At 39.7% G+C, this 22,208-nt stretch overlaps 2 protein-coding genes across 2 annotated transcripts in view; one reads left to right on the top strand and one right to left on the bottom strand.

The window, feature by feature from the left end:
• Window positions 1-10,099: 10,099 nt before the first annotated feature.
• Window positions 10,100-11,218, bottom strand: LOC21409504. Its single transcript, XM_010099669.1, has one exon. It carries the CDS (start codon window positions 11,216-11,218, stop codon window positions 10,100-10,102), a length of 1,119 nt encoding a protein of 372 aa, XP_010097971.1.
• Window positions 11,219-13,601: 2,383 nt separating this feature from the next.
• The window catches only part of LOC21409503 (histidine protein methyltransferase 1 homolog), a 52,786-nt gene continuing 44,179 nt past the window's right edge, over window positions 13,602-22,208 (top strand). The window contains exons 1-5 of the mRNA XM_024166652.1: window positions 13,602-13,712; window positions 13,830-13,955; window positions 14,077-14,139; window positions 15,096-15,162; window positions 15,407-15,507. Of these exons, the coding sequence (XP_024022420.1) occupies window positions 13,695-13,712; window positions 13,830-13,955; window positions 14,077-14,139; window positions 15,096-15,162; window positions 15,407-15,507 (375 nt within the window). The 5' untranslated portion in view covers window positions 13,602-13,694. The remainder of the gene's footprint in view (window positions 13,713-13,829; window positions 13,956-14,076; window positions 14,140-15,095; window positions 15,163-15,406; window positions 15,508-22,208) is intronic.

Below are 22,208 nucleotides of genomic sequence, written 5' to 3'. Positions count from 1 at the left end.
TGTCCGCCCAAGCCAACCAATGCATCCATTGACGAGGTTTGTCAGACGCGAAACAACGCAAATACGTCTCGACACAACGGTTGACCACCTTCGACTGTCCGTCTGTCTGAGGGTGATATGCAGTACTACGCTTGAGTGATGTCCCTTGCAGACGAAACAACTCAGTCCAGAAACCGCTTAAGAAAACCTTGTCACGGTCGGACACAATGGAACGGGGAATCCCATGCAAGCAAACCACCTCCCGCATGAACAAATGAGCCACCGCCGGAGCTGTAAAAGGGTGACAAAGTGCCACAAAATGGGCATACTTACTCAATCTATCCACCACGACCAATATAGTGTCATAGCCTTCAGACTTAGGAAGGCCTTCAATGAAATCCATGGACAAATCCTCCCAAATCTGATCCGGAATTGGGAGAGGTTGCAAAAGTCCCGTGGGTAACAAATTGGAATGCTTGTTGCGTTGACAAACGGTACAGCGACCAACATACTCCTTAACTTCCTTGAACATGCCCACCCAATACCAAGAAGAGGCTAAGCGGCGGTAAGTTTTGAACACCCCTGAGTGCCCGCCAACCGGGCCATCATGTGCTTCCTTTAATAGGGCAGCCACTAACGGGGAAGACTTGGCCAAGACTAGCCGACTCTTGTACAAAAGCCGACCCTGCTCCAACGAAAAACCAGGATAGCTGGTGTCCCCCTGTAACAAAGCCTGATAAACTCCCATCAGCCGAGAATCCGATAGCACCTGCTGTTGTATCACCCCATAGTCCAAACCGTGTACAAACGATAGCGTGCATAAAGAGGGCATCCCTTCCACACGAGAAAGCGCATCAGCAGCCTTGTTCTCTATTCCCGGCCGGTATTGGATGTCAAAGTCATACCCCAACAGTTTAGTAACCCATTTTTGGTGCTCAGTACTAATCAGTCACTACTCTAACAGAAATTTCAAGCTTTGTTGGTTAGTACGAATGATAAAACACCTTCCAAGCAAATATGGTCGCCATTTCTGCACGGCCAAGACGATTGCCATCAACTCACGCTCGTAAATTGAACGTGCCCTGCCTCAAGGGGACAAAACATGGCTGTAAAAGGCAATTAGACGACCATTTTGCATCAACACTGCTCCTAGTCCATGGCCGGAAGCATCCGTCTCAACCACAAAGGGCTGAGAAAAATCTGGTAAGGCCAACACCGGAACCGTAGTCATGGCCTTCTTCAATGCCACAAACGACTCTTCCGCCGCTTGATTCCACCCAAACTAATCCTTTTTGAGTTGCGCAATCAAAGGACTAGCCACCATCCCCCGCTTGATTCCACCCAAACTAATCCTTTTTGAGTTGCGCAATCAAAGGACTAGCCACCATCCCATAATTCTTGACAAACTTATGATAATATCCAGTGAGACCTAAGAAACCCCTCAACTCCTGCAGTGTTTTGGGTGCTAGCCAATTCAGCATTGCTTCAATCTTCCTCTCATCAGCCGCCACCCCCTCGGCTGAAATAATATGCCCGAGATACTCTAGTGAAGATTGGCCAAAGCAACACTTTTTATCATTAACTCTCAAACTATGCTGCCGCAGCAACTCAAAGACCTGAAACAAGTGCTCCACGTGCTCTCCTAAGGTCGCACTATAAATCAAGATGTCATCAAAAAATACCAACACAAACTTCCGTAGGAAACACTTAAACACCTCATTCATTAAGGCCTGAAAAGTGGCCGGCGCGTTTGTCAATTCAAACGGCATTATCAAAAATTCATAGTGCCCTTCGTGGGTTCTAAACGCTGTTTTTGGTACATCCTCGGCGCACACCCTAATTTGGTGATACCCCGAACGAAGATCCAACTTGGAAAAGATCTTCGCCCCATGTAACTCATCCAATAATTCATCTATTATCGGAATAGGGAAACGGTCAGGGACAGTAGCGCAATTCAAAGCTCTATAATCCACACAAAAACGCCAACTCCCGTCCTTTTTCTTGACCAAAAGTACCGGACTCGAATACGGGCTGGCACTAGGTTGAATGATGCCCGCTTGTAACATTTCATTAACCAGGCGCTCAATCTCATCTTTCTGCACCTGTGGATAACGATACGGTCGCACCCTAATCGGAGTCGTTCCCTCTTGAAGTACAATCGCATGATCACGAGCCCGAATAGGTGGTAATCCCTGCGGCTTCTCAAAAACAGCAGCAAACTGCCGCAATACTTGTGAAATCTCTTCTGGAATTTCCGTTGGCTTCCCCTCCCCTGTGACTTGTACACATCCCAACTCTACTAAGATCCCCTCTCTTGCTTTCTTGATTGTTTTCAGCATGGACTTTAAAGAAACCAATGTCCTACTGAGACTCGAATCCCCCTGCAACGTAACCGTTGACTCTCCCACCTTGAATTCCATTGTTAAAGTCTGCCAATTAACAGTCATATTGCCAAGGGATCCCAACCATTGCATGCCCAATATGATGTCCGAACTCCCAAGCTCAAGGGGTAAAAAATCCTCAACCACCTCCACCCCTTACAACCCCAACACTAATCCCCTGCAAATCCCACTCCCCTTCACAACCTTTCCTATCCCCATAATCACCCCATACTCCTGGGTTGTAACTAATGGCAGGTCCAACCTCCTCACCAATTCCATGGAAATAAAATTGTGGGTGGCTCCCGAATCAATGAGCACAACCACCTCCTGACTCCCAACTAACCCCCGTATTTTCATGGTTTTCGTAGTGGTGATTCCCACCACTGAATTCAAAGAAAGTTCCACTACCTCTTCCTCATTCACTACTGTAATTTCTTCCTGTTCAATTTGACTAACTTCCTCTTCCTCTTCTAAAATCAAAATCTGCAATTCCTTATCCTTACAAACATGTCCAAAGTAATATTTCTCATCACATTTAAAACAGAGGCCTTTCTCTCATCTTTTCTGGATTTCAGCCTCAGAAAAACGCCTAACAGAAGGCATACCTGTTGGCTGAAACGACTTGTCATTTTGGGAAGGGCCAAACGACATGTCGTTGGTCATGGCTGATTTGAGGATATTTGTTGATTGGCTCCGAAAGGGCTGGTTATATGGTTGTTGTCGCATCCTGGACGTCGTTCCTTTAGCTCCTCTCAAAGCCAAATTTTGATCCTCCACCCTCTGCGCCAGTTCGATGATCCGGTTCAACCCGCTCGGCTGAAGCAGGCGAATTTCTGCCCTAATCTTCGGATTAAGACCGTTGATGAAGTTACCTTCGAGGATCGCCGTGGGAATCTCCGTCAAAGGCACGGCCAACATCTCGAAATCCCTTATATACGCTCGCACTGTTCCCTCCTGCCGAAGAGCAAGGAACTTCTCACAATTCGACACCTCCTGCGACGGTCAGAAACGGTCGAGCAACAACTTCTTGAATTCTAGCCAGTCGCGTATGGGCTGGCGCCCGTCCATCCACTGAAATCAAGCTAGAGCTTCGCCATTGAGATTGATGGCTGCCGCCTCCAATTTCTCCTTTTCTCCCATGCAATTTAGGGCAAAAAATGGCTCAGCACAGAAAATCCAGCCATCTGGATTTGTGCCTTCAAAAATCGGCATTTTGATTCGCCTCGTCATCCCTCCCAACCGGAATCCTCCTTCTTGGTGCTCATACGCCGGTCCGCCTCCGCTCCCATTCTCGACCCTAGCCTCCCTATAATCTGAATCCTCTCCTCCTTGTTTCTGCAACAACGAGTCCAATTTTCCCAAAATCAATGCCACGTTCTTCTCCAATGTAGGAATCTTCTCCAAATCATCCTTAACTTCTTCCATCTCCTTCGCAATTCCCTCCCAAACAGAACTCAACTGTTCTTCCACGGTACACAGTCTTTCCTCCAATTTCCTGGCCGCCATCACAGATCACGCAAGATCGACACTCTGATACCAATTTGATACAAAATTGATACAGAATGGTAAGTAGAAATGTTATTAAGCACGAATTATTGAATTGAAACAACTATCGGAAGATTGAGACAAGAGTCTTTCCGGACACGATTCCCACACTCAGGTTTTTGAGAGACCTGAACTCTCCAACTTCTCACCAAACAATTCTCTAACCAACTCCCCTTTGTTTCCCCCTCATTTATATCCCCTTATTCTACAATAGACCCCCCCCCCCCCCCCCCATAATCCTCATTCTACCCCTGTATTTTATTTCTCCTTACATAAGTAAAGTGCACCGGTGGCCTATCACATTGGTCGCATTTAAAGGATAGCCATGCATTTTTTGACATTTTTGCCATTAACTTTGACATTTTAGGTGGTAATATTGGACATGAAACTTGATGGCTGATATTTTCAATGACAAATTTATTCTTTTTAGCCTAAGAATGCAAAAATGCTTTTATAAGGGAATTTAATGACACTCTAAGTGTAAATGATGATATAAAAACTTATTAAATGTACACTTCTAAGTGTTCATCACTCTGCAAATCTTATTGAGTAAACAAGAGCAGAGTAAAAACACTTTCAAAACGATGATTGAGAGAAACAACTTGAAGATGCAAAGAATGAAAATGAGAAATTGAAGGCTCAAATGGAGGAAATTATCAAACAACCAGAGCAAGCCGAGGAACAAGAAGCGGATTCGGAGGAAGAAAGAATTCGCACTGAGAAATTACGAAAGGAGGAAGAAAAAAGTAGAAAACACCGTGTTGGAGACGTCTTGGATTCAGTGCCAAAAAGAGTTCTAGTCATAAGTTCAAGTATTAGACTCGTGGTACAAGGACAAGTAGACATCCTGAAGAAAGTAAAGGACTGTCTTGAAGGACAGCTTCGAGAGATCAAAAGCTTAACTCCAGCGGAACTAGCAATTCGAGAGGCCAAGAGAATAGCGAAATTGCCGTCTATTGATGAAATCTTAGATGAACCGATACCTGAAATTTGTAGTCCCGAAAATGAAGGGGCATGAAGGGAAAACTGATCCAGTAGTCTTTTTGCATCAGTTCCGGTAGGTGATGCTACTTGAGACTTATAATGAGAACTTGTTGTGTAAAATGTTTAAAATGAATGACGCCTTCAATTGAGAATTTAGCTAAAATAATCAAGTAAAAAAGTAAAATTAAAAAAATAATTTTTTAATTTTAATTTTATTTATTTTATTTGAATAAATTTTTAATTATATATTTAATAGGTATTTATCTATTAATTGAGTATTATTATTAACAAAAATTGAAATTAGAATTTAATTGAAGAAAAAAACACAAAGGCCTGCTTCTCGAGAAGCTCGAGGCCAAATTCTCCCAAATGAGCGCCAAATTCTCCAAATTCTAGCTCTCCTCTCCTCCTTCTCTCCTCATTCTCCTCCCTTCTTTGAGCCCTCACGCAGCCCTCTCAAAAAAAAAAAAAAAAACCCTAAGAGGAATGAACGACTAAGAACGCAAGAGAAGGACCCAAAATCCTCATCCCCCTCTCTCTCCCTCTTCAGAACCTCCGAGATCTCCTCTTCCCTTATGCAGGAGTTCATGGCCACCGAAGAAGAGAACACGACCATGCCGGAGGAAGGAGCTTTTCGCACGTACTCACCCCTGCATTTTTCATTGCCTTCGTCGGCCCTTTCGTTGCAGCCATTGCCGTCTTCCCCATAGCCGCCGCCTCTACTTTCGACTTTGCCGCCGCCACTGCCGCCATCACCTCAAGCCCAAGAACAAGTAAGGTTTTCTTTCATAATGATTTTTTGCGATTGAACTACAGATTGTGTTTTTTTTTTCTTTTTTTTCCCTTTTTTTGGAGTGCTTCATCATCTTCTTTTGCATATAAATTAATAGGAAAAATTATGCCTATAAATATTATTTGTTTAATATGTTATGTTCTTCTGAAAATCAGCATTATATTTGCCTTGTCAATTTGATAAATAGAGTGAGAGGGGGAGTAAATGAACAAGAAAATGGCAATTTGATAAAATAAGTGGGAAAAATGGTCAGAAAAAATCTGTAGCAATGAAAGCCAGTATATCCAGCTTCAAAGCTTTTATAGGATAGGAATCTGAAGAGCATGTGAAGGCATTGCTTTTGCAAACACTTGAATGTTGCAGAGGACCAGATAGAAATCAACCATTAAACAATCTTCACTAGCAATATCCACCGAAAACCGACAAAAGATGGTTGATAATGAAAGAGATCTTAGCATTACTGACCAAGGAAGGTACTTACCAATATAATGCAGACTAAAAGAGAAAATGTGGCATAAATAAAAACAACAATAAGGCCTTCGGGCTTCATTCTTTCTCAAATGAAGATTGCTAAAACTAGGAAAAATTAAAAATAGAGTATGCAGGCATAGAACGCGTAAGATTAGTAAAGGAAGCAACATACAACATATTAACATACCCACACCTCAATTAATTTCAAAAACTGAAAGCTAAGGAAATGATTAACTACCACAAATTTTGAGGCATTAGAGGATCTTAGGACAAACAATAGTGGTTTAACAATTCGTTTAACATCCTCCCATGGAGCCATAATCCAGTGCACCCCTGCAGCTGCTAGTAAGACTGCACTGTTGTTGCTCCATAACAATGGCGACGTACACTGCAGCAGGATCTTGACATCTTCATTACTTCTGCTAGATGTAAAATATTCCCCTTTAAATTTCGAAGGACCATTATTTGTGAAACTTGACCTAGATAAATACACATCTGGTCCTTCAATGTAGCATTGCATGACCATCTGTGTGTTCACTCTCCGTCCTTGTATTAGCTTCTTTATGATTTTGAAGCCGAACCTCTCCCTTTTATTCAGTTGTTGCTAATGAGTTTTTTGGTGAGATTTAGATCTATCGGAAAGTTGGGAGAATCTTATTTTATGGTTTGTTATTTGGGGTCTTTTTGCTTTTTTACTTATGTGATGTCAATTAGGGGGTTGTTTCTTATTTGGCCTCCACAATGTTTGTTACACAATCTGTAGTTGATCTGTACTATCAAAGTGGTAGTTATGTGTGAATATGCGGTTTTTCTCTATTAATACAGAAACGGAGAACAATTTGCATGTCAGAACTGCCTGAACTACCTCCACGTATAGTGACCATGGAAGACTTTTCAGGTAAAATCACCATTCGGTCACAACTGAATGTCATAAAAAATATTCAGAATTGGCTAACAAATAAAGAACAAGCTAAGTTTCGGAGGTTCCCTCAACTTGGCCGCTTATTAGACTTGCCTACTGATGGGCAATTTTCAGGAGCATTAATACATCATTTATTGTTGAGGCGATTGGAATGCCAGAAGGACCATGAGGTTTGGTTTTCAGCAGAGGGCAAACCATTAAGGTTCTCTCTCAATGAGTTTGCTTTAATATCCGGCTTGTACACAAGTGGTGGTCCATGTAGAGAAGAAATTGAATCTCTTAAGAATAAAGCATCACTAATGAATAAGTATTGACCTGGTGCAAAAGGTGTTACCTTAGATGATGTTTCTAAGAAACTTGAAGAGTTGAGCAAAGGAAAGGACAAAAATAAGAATAGAGTGCCATTGACATTTGTCTACATGTTAGCCGGCTTCTTGATGCCTGGAGACTTGAAGAAGCAGATCAATCCATCTTGGTTTAAATACGTCACTGACCTCAAATTCTTCGATCAATATCTGTGGAGAATTGAATGTTATAATTTGACACTTACAAGCCTGAAGTGGATAAACTTCGCAGAAAGGTGGAAGCATAGGTGTTAAGGGAAGAAGAAGGGGGCTGAACAATATAACCTTTTTGGATGTCCATGGATATTTCAGGTAAGCTTTTCACTCTGAGCTTTTTTTTTTTAAGTTAAATATAATTTACTATTCGGTTGTTTTATTAATTTCGTTATATTTTTCATTCTAGGCATGGGCTTTCGAGGCTATGCCTGAGTTGGGAAAAAGCCTGGCAAAATTTGAAGATCAAGGTAAGCATATTCCACAGTGATTCCGTTGGCAGCTGAAGGAAACCACTAAGGGGACCTTGTGGCGTCCATGTTTGCAGTTGATGAGGTCGACCGAGGTAATTGTAACTGACTTTTACAGTTTTAAATTTAGTTTGATCATTTTTAGTCTAATAGTTTTTACTCATTTCATTTTTTTCCAGTTTACTGTACGACCTACTCTGGCTCCTTCGACAGAGGAAAGAGAACAAGACTACTATCAACGTCTCAGTATGCATGAGGATCTTGTGGATAGAGTCATTGATCGCCTCACTGAGTTTTTAGCAGGAGATGTCATCATACAAAGTGTCGTACTTGAGGAAGAGGAGCGTAGACCAAGTCCCATTGCTCCCTCTCCTTCTCCCTTACACCCTCGGTATCACCCCCTACCAACCGGATCCATGACACGACTTCTGCAGCCTTTACCTCCCATGTTGCCCCCCAAACGCATGGTCCAACCTTTGCAACATCAACTCCTATTGGCTCTCAGGACCACTTACACCCTCTAGATCACCCTTAGCCACCCCATGTCACCACCCAGACGCATGGCCCGACCTTAGAGATGTTTCATCTTTTTTATTGTCGTTTGAGTGAACATGAGGAAAGGATACGATCATTGCTTGCAAGGCATGAGGAGTCAATAATGGCCAACGTTCGGTTAGCTATTGCCAGTGAAAATGAGGCGATTATGGCGAAGATCGATCTAGTTATGACTAGAATTGATACTTTATTTAACATCCTTGATTCCCGTCCTCACACTGCTGGTAGTGGTGATGCCTATTGTGAACAACCCGTACAAGGCGAACAGATCGGAGATAATAGTGGTGACGTCGCCAACCAAGAGCCCACACCAGGAAAAGACTGTTCTTATGTGACTCCACCTACACCTATTCATAAAGGAGTGAGCTATGTGGAAAAGGGTGACGAGTTTGAGAATCATGGTCGACAATTGAGGAGGAAAAAGCGGTCTCAAGCCTTGCTATCACCTTATTTAGAGTGGCCAAAGAGGGTTCGATTCACGAGGTCAAAACGACCTACTTTTGAACCCTTCAGGCAGCCTTATGAAATACACAAACAAGCCTTTTGGAAATGGTTCAATAGTGATACCAAAGGCAGGCCCGCCATCCGATGCGGCCTCGCTATGCAAAATCGACACTTTTTTGAGATTATGTTGCACAATAGTGCTTACTTAAATAGCGAGGTAAGTTATTATTCTATTTTAATAATCAAGTATGTTTCTTCTTTTTAAATTATTAATTGTATTTGTTGATTTAGTAATCAATTGAATTTTGCAGCATGTGGATGAGATTTTGTATTTGTTCAGAAAACGGATTGATAAGTTTCCAGATATTTTTCCTAAAGATATCTGCATTCTCAGCGATTGTTTTTCCCAGACCTTGTGTGCATTATATGAGGATACTGTGAAAGACTTCAACATTACTCAGCAGGAGAAAGACTTTAACATTACAGACGAGATGAAAGACTATTACAAAGGGGCTAGGCCAAGTAGGGGAAGAGATTGAGCGGGAGTTAGTCGTTTCTATGTGCCATGTAACTGTTTCAACCGCCATTGGATATTACTTGTTGTTGATGTTTCAACTTGGATCATAACAGTTTATGACTCGATTCCTACTTGTCTTTCACTCACGGATTTGAACGCTGCTGTGAAACCATATCTTGAGTACTTTCCCTTTTTATTTAAGAAGTCAGAGAAATTTGTAAGCTATGAGGAGAAATTCAAGCATCCGATGATATTAGCACAACCAGCAGAGGATACTGCCCCTATCAACAAAAAGACGTAAGTTGCATTTACATTTTAATTTTTTAATAAAAAATGGTCTCTTATTACGACTAAACTTATGTGTAAATTTACTTAACAGGGGTGACTGTGGAGTCTACATGTTAAAGACATTAGAGATGCTCCTGGCTGAAAAGTGCAATAAAAATGCACGAGAGTACCTTAATGTTCAAAACATATTAGAAGTTAGAAAGTGTTACGCTATTCAGCTCTATGCTAATAATGCAGATCCGTAGTTGATGATTAATGTGACAACTTTCTACATTTTGACATCTTTTTCTAGATATTTTGCATTTAATCACATTCCATATTCTTGATAGATTGAGTTTAGTATTGAGATTGCAAGAAACTGAGCGACCAAGAAATAGCAACCGAGCGACCACCAAAAGAACAGGAACGACCATCACGTCGTCCATACATTCTTTTGGCCAGCGACCCCAACTAAACAGGAACGACACCAAGGTCGCTCGGGTTTGCCTCGGGTCGCGCGACTAACTGAGTTCTGGATACTTTGATTCCTATCAGAAATGAAACAAAGCTCCGAACTGTTAGGTATCAACTCCTTTAGCTTCTCTAAGAACCAAGTCCACGATGCATTCTTCTCAATATCAACCAAAGCCCAAGCAATCAGGTAGCTATGATACTCACTGTCTTGCGCAGATGCAACTATTAACATGCCCTTATATTTTGTTTTGACAAAAGATGCATCTATACCAATCACTTTTCTCATGTATCTGAACCCACTTATTGCCACTCCTAAAGCCATAAAAAAATACAAGAACTTATTTTCTGCATCAACTTCAATGTGTGTAACCGTGCCCGGATTTTCCTTTTTAAGAATGTAACAATATGATGGGAGCATGGCAAAGCCATGTTCCGGGGTCCCTCTCACCAAATCTTGAGCAAATTTTCCTCCTCTCCATGCCTTCCAATAACTAACGTGAACTTTTAATTCCTCGCGCATGAATCCCATGAGACTCTTTGGGTTGGGGGGCTCTTTGTTTTCCTTAAAGTGTCCCTGCAACCTAGCTCCAATCACGCAACTGGATGCTTGTCTGTGGTTGATTGATCGATTCACCAAAGAGCAAGTGTGAATGCCGTTATACTGTCGAATGACAAAGAAATTTGAACCTGACCTATTTACTGCACGTACTCTCCATAAGCAACTTTCATTAACACAAATAACTTCCTTCAACGTTTTTGTTGACTTCTTTACCTTTATTTCAAACTTTCCATTGATGGCAACAAGACTCAATTTAATATGCAATTCTTCCTTACTCTTAAAGTGTCGACCTACCCTTAAATCCGATCCATCATGCCTTCCGCTATCAAAACTTATCAGTGCACCATCTTTTTCCAAGTCAAAATGTTGACAAGGACTATCATGAATTGTTTCATCAATTACATCACCACTTCCCTCAGGTAAATTGTCACCTTCATCAGGTACTTTCTCCCGCATTGTTTCCTCCGGAGTTGGATTGGAACTAGTGATCGGTGTTGGATTGGAACCGGTGATCGGCATTGGATTTCTGTCGGTGTTCTGTTTATTTTACTGTAATGCACGTATATTAGGACCAAAAATATCCTCTTCAGCACATACTACTAGTGGCCCTGGACACCTAAAATAATCATCACAGAGGTCTCCCACGAGATTGTTATCAATGTTAATATTATCGTCATTAACAACAAATATTGCTTTATCTTTCTCACTGTTCTCTTTAAGCATAACATGCAGGGTAATTGCTTTTTCATTCTCGTACAAAAACGTAAGATCCATAACATCCAAATTACTGGAAATAAGAGTTGGTGCAATCTTACTAAACGAGTCACCAATGCACTTATGTGTAATTTTAATTGCATACTTACTTCGATCAATACTCGTTCTTTCATAGACTGTATCTACTCATTCAACAAATGTGGTGCTTCTATCAACTAAAAAGCCTCTGGTTAAACCACTTCCAAACCATTCCCAATATCCGCTCTCCACCTTTTTCCATTCACCATCGTACTCTAGAAAGACGTAGATTGGAGGCATACCTATAATGAATTTTGAAATATAATTGTTAAAAGAAAAACATAAATTCAAAAATTATATCACAAATATAAACAAAATTAATATTAAAAAAAATTCAGTGCGACTCCGAACGACCCCGAATTACTCCGAACGACCAACAAATTTCTAAGGTCGCTTGGAGTCGTTTGGGAAAGAAAAAGACGCGCAACCATCACTAGGCTATGGTCACGCGAATAGAAATCCAGGTCGTTCCTCCTGGATGATGGTCGCGCGTGACCCACTTTGAACAACCTTCGTCATTCGCGCGACCCTGAACGACTACGAATTACTCCGAACGACCAACAAAATTTCTTAGGTCGCTTGGAGTCGTTCCGGAAAGAAAAAGATGCGCGACCATCACTAGGCTATGGTCGCGCGAATAGAAATCCAGGTCGTTCCTCCTGGATGATGGTCGTGCGCGACCCACTTTGAACGACCTCTGTCATTCGCGCGACCCCGAACGACAACGAATTACTCCGAACGACCAACAAAATTTCTTAGGTTGCTTGGAGTCGCTTTGGAAAGAAATAGATGCGCGACCATCACTAGGCTACGGTCGCGCAAAAAGAAATCCAGGTCGTTCCTCCTGGATGATGGTCGCGCGCGACCCCGCGCAACCCAGAATGATGGTCGCGCGCGACCTAGAATGATGGTCGCGCGCAACCCACTTTGAACGACCTCAGTCATTCACGCGAATTCAAAGAGATTTATGACAAAAAACTAACCTTGAGGTTCTAAATTTTGTTCTCCAAAAAGTTCTTCCAATAATTTCTTCTTCTTTAAAACACTTAATCAAACAAAATATGACAAAAATTTCTTCAATCTTACGGATCTAGAGCTTTGATAGCTGGGGAGAATGAATGTGAAGAAATAAAAAGAAAATTGGAGAATTTGCCATGACTGAGCACCTTCGTGAGGAGGAGAAACGAGCTTCATTGGGTTCTTTTTTTTGTTTTTTTTTGTTTTTTTTTTTCCGTTTTTCTTTCCTCTCATCTAGTTAAATTTGCCATCTCATCGGATTAAATGTCATTAATTATTATTTATTTGTCATATTTAAAAAAAAAAGTCATTTTGTAAATAAAAATTTTTGATTTGTCATTTTGCAAATAAAACTTTTCTATTAGGTTATTTTTACAAAGGCCTCCCTTCAATTCTAGAGTTATAATTCGGCCAATTCTAAGGGGTTGTTCGGAAACAACAAAAACTAAAAAAAAAGACAATTCGAGTTATAATTTAATTCAGGTTTACGTTTTTTTAAGTTTGAACTTGAGTTTGTGATTAAAACTCGAGTTCAAGTTTTTCCTTTAATTCGAGTTCAGAAACTCGAACTCAAAGTAATGAACAGTATTTTTTCTATTCTTAAAAATGCTATAACTTTTTCGTTTTAATTCTTATTGAGATGATTTTTTTATGCGTTGACAACGAAAAGATGAATAAAACCCTACTAATATATCCTATTAAAATTTTTCATTATTATTGAGTTTTTATTAAAATACTATATAAATATAAATTCAAATTTTAACTCACTTAAACACAAATTTAAAAAGATTCTTATTTCAAATCATAACTCAAATGTATATAACTAAACACAAATTCAAATTACAACTTCAACTCAATTTTTAACTCACTTAACGAGTAATATGCTGAAATGACTTTTCAACAAAGTAAAATTAATAAAATAACATTTTTTTATTTTTTATAAAAAAAGATATTTACTCATTCTTTATAAAATGAGATCATTTTACAAATAAAAATTTTAAAAAAAATATTTTACTAATAAAATTTTTTAAAAAAGTTATTTTTACGAAGGCCACTTCACAGGTCTAATTTGGCCAAAAACTTTTCCTAAAACCCCCCAATAATTGCAGTTCCAAATAAGCTCGTCTTCCGCCGCTACAAATTTTGTCTGAGAACTGAGACCGGACAGCAGAAGAGCAAGCCAACAATGGCGGCAAACTCCGAGGTCTGTTCCACCGACATCGTCTTCTTCTTCTCATATCCACACTCGACACCATGGATTTCTATTCTCCGCCTTCTCGTACACTGAAAATGATTGCGTTTTTCTTCATATGATTACCAGAATCGGAGCTCGGAAACCTTTCGTCTTTTCTCTTCTTTTGGCGGAAATTTCAATTTTGGCTTCGGCTTTTATGACTCTCCGGCGGTGCCGCCTCCGCCTCCTTGCGTCGAAGTTCTTCCCACCGAGGTATTCTCAATTTGTTTATGTTATTCATGCATGTATAGTACACGCGCCGTTTGTTGATTTTAGGGTTTTGAAGACAAATTGAGAATCCTCTTGACAATTTTGAGAGTTTGCACTGAAATAGGCATCGTCTTCTGTGAAATACACTGTGGAGCCTGTGAACTTGGACGGACTTACTTTGCTCAAGGTAAGATTTTTCTTTGCTTACATTGGTTTCTTGAAGAAAATTTGAGAGAAATAAATGGAGGAATTTGACAGAAAGAAAAGTTTGGATTACATTTAATTCCTTGACCTTTTGTAGCATCGAACAACTTAAATGCTCATAAAAGTTTTGGACTAAGATTCTAGAGTAGTTTTGTGTTCTTGACATTTACTTTTCTTAGATAATAGACAGAATTAGATAGCATTGAACAACTGGTTTGTGTTCTATTGTCTAGCTAGTTCTTTCTTTGCTTTTGTGACTTTCTTGAAGAAAAGTGGAGACAAATGACTGGAATTTGAAAGAGAGAAAATTTTGGGTTATGTTTATTTGTATTTCCTTGAGCTTTTGGAGTATTGAGCTACTAAGGATCTTTTTCCCCCATGTTTGGCATCGCTTCTCGAAAGCTGCTTTTGGTTTCATGACTCAAAAAACTGTTTCTCAGGGTATGTTGGACGTTTATTATATATATATATATATATATATAAAGAGTATATTGGACGTCAATGAAGAAGCGTGGTCCTTTAGAAAAGCTTTCACTTAAAGCCACAAAAAATGAATTATCAAAAAAGTTAGTTTAAAAGACTTTAAACCTCGTAACACAGCTATAATAAGATTTTATAAACTTTGTCCTGACATCTTTAGTGCTTATAAAACAATTTAGATATTATTTCTGTTCTATTAAACTCTTCCAAAATGTGATTCTAAACACTAACTGAAAAGTCATAACTTTTACTTATCTTTTTGTATCGAGTAAAAACATAAGCAAAAGCAATACCGAATGGCAGAAGATTCTATTGGCTAGCTTGTGTTTTTGGCATTCCTTTTTGTTAGAGAATAGACAGAAATGGTAGATATTGTGAGAAATTACTCGACTTAGATTGTACAGTATTGTTGGCTTAAATTTGACTTTGATGAGTGGTTTTTCTGGTGCTTTCTTTTAGGGCCGAGTTAGTACTAAAGAGGTTTTTGCTTTGTCCAACTCTGATTTAGTCCCTGGCAAATATGAAGGTGAAAAGAATTCTCCACTTACTTTGTTGTTTCTTCACAGTTCTTTTGTTTATTATTGCATTCTTTCTTAGTAGTGATTTTGTCATTTCTTATAGATTTCATTTCAAGTCATTGATTAAGACGTGCTTGTTTTTTTTACCTATGCTCTAATATTAACCTGCCTGTACTTGAAATCCTTTATTTTCATTTTTTCCTCTGTGTTTATGTGCGTCTTTTTTTTTTTAATTCTTGGTTTGTGATGTAGGGGGACTAAAGTTATGGGAAGGTTCGCTAGATCTGGTTAAAGCTCTTCGCTCTGAGGTTGGAAATGGGCATTTATCATTTACAAGGAAGCGAGTATTAGAGGTGGGCTTTTTTATGTTTTGGTGATTCTATTCTTATCCACAATGTTTCAAACTCTACTTGGTGTGATAACATCTTACTGATTATTAATACTGTACAACTTGTTGGGTTGCTCTGGTCTTTCCTTAAATGTTAATGTTCTCTCTTAGTCTGAAGGTTATCGAGTATAAAATTTGTTCCTAGTTACTCTAGTATTTTAAAAGTCAAAAGCAACATTCTTTTAGCTTGACTCAAACTGAAATTTGTACATGACACACACCATGCAAGGATTTTTTATTTTTAATATACTTTCTGATTCTTGATTTTAGGTTACAAAGATTTCTAAGAAGGCAGTACACTACTATATTTATTCCCATATTTTAATTCTTGAACCTTTTGGGATATGAGATCTTTTTGGGACTTCCTAAGAGTTGTTGATGCTGTAGGTTTTTTAGGGCAGAAAAGAAAGTATATTTCATTGATTAATTTTGTTACAAGGATTAGAGTATTTATAGGAAAACTATCCTATAGGAATGGGAAAGTATATCCCACGGAAAAGGAAACTAAATCCCTAAAATAAATGAGATCCTTATCTCAAGAAATCTCTTTAAAAGTTGAAAAGATAAACTACTTTCCTAATTTATCTCTAAGCCCCCATTAACCGGATTGGTACACATCCGGTCCATAACTTTAGCCTACTTTCCTGATTTTTACAGATGCAGTTTACTTGGTTCGTGTTATCATGGCATATGTTCATTTCTTGGTAAATCATCTTAATTGTTAGTTTTTTAATAAAAAAAAGACAGACCATAATTATGTGGCGACTATTCTCTAGATGTGTACATCTCTTCTGCATTCCATTATATGATCTGAATGGGTTTCAGTTGAATGTCATAAGTTTATTTCTCTATTTGGTACATGTTTAATCTGATGAAACTTATGGTTTTCAATGCTAAAATCAACAAGAAGTTTTTGGAAGAAAAAAATATTTTTGTCTGATTAATTAACACTTGAAGCAGATACCAGATAAATAGGCAAGGCAACCATCATGGTAATAACCTCCCTTTATTCTAGGACAAAGAAAAAAAAAAGGAAAAACATGATACTAGTCCAATCAAATCACTCCTAGAAATTGGAAACTAATTTGCTAGAAAGGAAAGAATAAAATTGAGCCAATATACAAAAGTCAATCCAAGATTTACTCGGACTTGTCCTAGTGATTAGGTAATCAACTTTGGATGTCCACACTCCTCCTCATGGTGGTAAATGCCAATCATTCCGAGCTTGGTTGTCAAGTTCTTGACGTTGATTCTTGATAGAGCCTTTGTAAGGATGTTGGCAGTTTATAGAGTTGTGGGTGTATAGACCATCTCGATTACTCCTATCTTCTATTTGATGAAGTGCTTGTCAATTTTCATGTGTTTTGTCCTGTCATGGTGAATGGGGTTCTTTGCAATGTTTATTGAGCTTGGTTATCACAAAACATCTTCATTGGGCTCTCGATGGGAATCTGTAGTTCTTTTTGATACAGAATCGAAGGTAAAAGATTTTATTATGCGAGTGTTATTGAATTAAGCATACAATCGGAAGAATGAAACAATTTATTCTCGAACACTTTTCTCACAATTAGGTATTCGAGAGACCTGAACTCTCCAAACTTCTCACAAAACAATTCTCTACTCTCCCCCTTCACTTTCACTCTTTTATATCACCCTTATTTCCCGCCTAAAAACCGTTATTCCTACTTCCCAATCACTCTACATTAGACAGCCTTGCCTCAGAGTTCCCATTTTGCGCTTGCCTTTTATTCCTCCTCACGCAAGTGAAATGCACCAGTGGCTTATCATTACCCGCCGCCCAAACTTGCACCTTGTCCTCAAGGTGAAAAGAGGGAAAATGATGTTGGATAGTCGAAAAGGATTCCCATGTGGCAACAAAGGCGGGCATTCCCTGCCAATTAATCAACACTTCCACATCACCCAAATTGCCATCCAGAAGTTGGCGAACGCCTAAAACCTCCACTGGTTCCATCGACATTTCCATGTCTGCGGTAAGCTAAGTAGGGAGCTCCTGAGAGGCCTTAGTAGATCCCAAACAACGCTTGAGTTGGGAAACATGGAAAACCGGGTGGATTTGGGTTGAATCAGGCAGCCACAATCGGTAAGTCACCTTACCAATCTGTTGTTCCACCGCATAACGACCAAAGAAGCGGGGAGCCAACCTCAATCCTCCCTGAACAATCCTAGCAGCACAGATGTTTCAAAAATCAGTGCTACCTCCTCAAAATCTCATTCTGTTCATATCACCACAATTCGTTTGAATGGTGACAATTTTCTGAGATGGTCTCAGTCGGTTAGGATGTACATTAGAGGGCGTGGGAAAATGGGCTATTTGACTGGTGAAAAGAAGGCTCCTGCAGAGGATGATCCGGCCTATGCTACATGGGATGCCGAGAATTCCATGGTGATGACGTGGCTCGTGAATTCAATGGAAGAAGATATTGGCTCTAATTATATGTGCTATCCAACGGCACGAGAGCTTTGGGAGAATGTAAATCAAATGTATTCCGATCTTGGAAATCAATCACAGATTTTTGAGTTGACCCTCAAAATCGAAGGGATGCGACAAGGGGAGGACAGTGTCACAAAATTTTTTCATTCCTTGAAGCGGTTTTGGCAAGACCTTGACCTCTTCAACACCTATGAGTGGAAATCTCCCGAGGATGCTCAACATCACAAGAAGACTGTAGAGGATAGCCGCATCTTCAAGTTTCTGGCTGGACTTAATGTCGAGTTTGATGAGGTGAGGGGGAGAATTATTGGAAGACCGCCCCTACGTTCAATTGGTGAAGTTTTTTCAGAGGTCAGAAGAGAGGAGACTAGGAGGAATGTGATGCTTGGCAAGAAGGGACCTGGAATTGCTGAAGGTTCTGCCCTGGTCTCCACGGCTGGAAGCAAGGCTCCTATTTTTCAACGCAAAACTGATGAAAAGCAGCGAGTTTGGTGTGATTTCTGCAAATAAGCCTCGCCATACCCGTGAGACATGCTGGAAAATTCATGGGAAACCTGCGAATTGGAAAGGAGAAGCTGCCATCCCTACTGCTAATGAGGTCGAGACCAACCCCTTCATGAAGGAGCAGATGGAGCATCTTCTTGCACTGTTTAAATCTAACTCGGTACCCAATGTTCCTAATGTTTCTGTGGCACACACAGGTAATAAATTCTATGCTCTATCTTGTCAATTTAAATCTGCTCCATGGATAATAGATTCTGGAGCATCCGACCATATGACCAATTCCTTACATTTGTTTGAGACTTATTCACCATGTCCCGGAAATAAGAAGGTTAGGATAGCCGATGGTAATTTCTCACCAATTGTAGGAAAAGGCCTTATAAAAATTTCTGAGGGAATAGATCTTAAATTTGTTCTCTATGTCCCTAAACTTGCTTGTAATCTCTTGTCAGTTAGTAGATTATCCAGAGACTCTAACTGTTATGTTATTTTCTATGAATCCTATTGCATTTTTCAGGACCGGAGCTCGGGGAAGACAATTGGCAGTGCTAGGATGATTAATGGTCTCTATTATTTTGAGGATAAATTTCTTAGTAATAAAATGGTTCAAGGGCTGAGTAGTATCAGTTCTTTATCTGTACGTGATCAAATAATGGTTTGGTATTGTCGTTTAGGCCATCCAAGTTTCTCTTATCTAAAACATTTATTTCCAATGCTATTTAAAGGGATTGATCCTTCATCGTTTCAATGTGAGAGTTGCTTAATGGCAAAAAGTCAAAGAAAGTCTTATATTCCGAAATCCTACAAGGCTTCAAAACCGTTTTACTTATTCCATAGTGATGTTTGGGGTCCTTCAAAAGTGACCACAATTTCTAGAAAAAAATGGTTTGTGACTTTTATTGATGATCATACACGTCTTTGTTGGGTTTACTTAATGAGGGAAAAATATGATGTAGAGCAGATTTTTAAAGAATTTTATAAGATGATTGAAACTCAGTTTCAAACAAAAATTAATATTTTGAGATATGACAATGGAACAGAGTATTTTAATAAAGTTTTGGAAACCTTTTTAAATGAAAAAGGAATTTTACATCAATCCTCTTGTTCCGACACACCTGAAAAAAATGGCATTGCTGAGCGTAAGAACAAGCATTTGTTAGAAGTAGCTAGAGCCATGATGTTTTATAGGAATGTTCCAAAGTATCTATGGGGGTGATGCTATATTGACAGCTTCGTATCTAATCAACAGGATGCCTACCAAAGTCTTACAATATATCACCCCTCTGGATTGCTTAAAAAGGTATTCCCAGAATCTAGAATCAATTCTGACTTACCCTTAAAAATATTTGGCTGCACGGCATATGTGCACACTCTAAAAAGGCTCAGGTCTAAATTAGATCCAAGAGCTAAAAAATGTGTTTTTGTAGGGTATGCACTCAATAAAAAGGGTTACAAATGTTTTAATCCCCTTACAAAACGTTTTTTTGTCACTATGGATGTTTCTTTCATGGAAAATACACCATACTTTACCAAAAATTTGCTTCAGGGGGAGAAGATAGTTGAACCAAACCAAATTTCTGGGAAATTGCCGAACCCATACCTAGCACACTTCTTGATACTTTTTTTGAAAAAGAAACTTTGGAAACTAGGCCTAAAGAAACCAAAACTGATATTGGTCTGACAGAAAAAGAAATTACTACGAATGGAAAAAAATAGAAACAATCTTGAGCCTATGGTTTATTCCAGGAAAGGTGTCCTTAGAGGTGGTAGAGACCAGGCCATTATTCCAGCATGTGGTCAACCGGAAGCCCTGAGCAATGGTCATTCAAATACCTCAGGTAATCCTTCTTCTGTTCCTTCTTCTTCCTCTCCTATTATTGACTTAAATTTATAGTCAGATTCTAGGAAAGAGAACTCTACACCTAAACCTTTGTTGGAACCAGCCCCTGTTATCCCTGAACAAAATCTTGATCTTGACCTTCCTATTGCCCATAGAAAGGGAACCCGAACCTGTACCAAACATCCTATTGCTAAATATATTTCCTATCAAAACCTTTCTGACAATCATAGAGCATTCACTACAAACATTTCAAAGCTTGTTGTGCCTAGAAATATTCAGGAAGCACTTGGTAACCCGAATTGGAGGATGGCTGTGCTTGAAGAGATGAGTGCCTTGAAGAAGAATGGTACTTGGGAGGTTGTAGAATTACTGAAGGGAAAACAGGTTGTGGGGTGCAAATGGGTGTTTACTATCAAGAGTAAGGCAGATGGAAGTGTCGAGAGATACAAAGCCCGCCTTGTTGCAAAAGGCTTTACCCAAACCTATGGGATAGACTATCAAGAGACTTTTACTCTGGTAGCCAAAATAAACTCAATTAGGGTCCTATTATCTCTTGCTGTCAACTCCAATTGGCCCTTACACCAATTAGACGTTAAAAATGCTTTTCTTAATGGAGACCTTGAGGAGGAGGTGTACATGAGTCCCCCACCAGGTTTTGAAGAAAGGTGTCGAAATGGGAAAGCGTGCAGATTGAAGAAGTCCTTGTATGGACTTAAACAGTCACCGAGAGCTTGGTTTGAGCGCTTTGGTAAGGTAATAAAGCGCCATGGATATGTTCAAAGTCAAGCCGATCATACAATGTTTTACAGGCATTCGAATGACGGTAAAATAGCTATCCTGATAGTATATGTGGATGATATTGTGTTAACTGGGGATGATTGCGATGAGCTGGAAAAGTTGAAAAAGAAACTAGCTGAGGAGTTTGAGATTAAAGATCTCGGGGCTTTGAAATACTTTCTTGGGATGGAGTTTGCTAGATCTAGAGAAGGCATCTTTGTAAACCAGAAGAAGTATGTTCTTGACTTGCTGAACGAGACAGGTATGCTAGGGTGTAAACCTGCTGAAACCCCTATAGAACCTAATGTGAAACTACGACCTGTAGAAGCTGAGAATGTAAAGAACAGGGAGCGTTATCAAAGACTCGTTGGGAGATTGATTTATCTATCCCATACACGCCCAGATATAGCATTTCCGGTTAGTATGGCCAGCCAGTTTATGCATGCCCCAGGACCAGCACACTTTGAAGCCGTCTACAGAATTTTAAGGTATCTAAAGGGGACACCGGGCAAAGGACTTTTGTTTAAGCCACAAGGACCCTTGCAGATTAAAGCCTACACAGACGCAGATTGGACTGGGAGTATAGTAGACCGAAGATCCACTTCTGGATACTGTTCATTTGTAGGTGGTAACTTAGTTACATGGAGAAGCAAGAAACAGAACGTGGTTGCAAGAAGCAGCGCTGAGGCTGAATTTAGAGCTGTAGCCCATGGTATTTGTGAGATCATGTGGATTAGAAGGCTGTTGGAAGAGTTAAAAGCGATAGAGTCATCTCCTATGAAGTTGTACTGTGACAACAAGGCAGCAATCTCAATAGCACACAATCTAGTCCTACATGACCGCACAAAACATGTGGAGGTTGACAAGCATTTCATCAAGGAGAAGATAGATAATGGACTGGTTCATATGGAACACATTCCTACCGGAGAGCAAGTGGCTGATATCATTACCAAGGGACTGCACACAAAACAGTTCGATTTTCTAGTTGGCAAGCTGGCTATGGAAGATATTTTCAAACCAGCTTGAGGGGGAGAGTTATAAAATCAGGGAAAATGTGCTGTAAATACATACTAGCTGTAAATTAGTCTCTAGCTGT

Source organism: Morus notabilis, unplaced genomic scaffold (genome assembly GCF_000414095.1).
Source record: "Morus notabilis unplaced genomic scaffold, ASM41409v2 Scaffold35, whole genome shotgun sequence".
NCBI lineage: Eukaryota > Viridiplantae > Streptophyta > Magnoliopsida > Rosales > Moraceae > Morus > Morus notabilis.
This window is presented reverse-complemented; position numbering and strand designations above follow the sequence as displayed.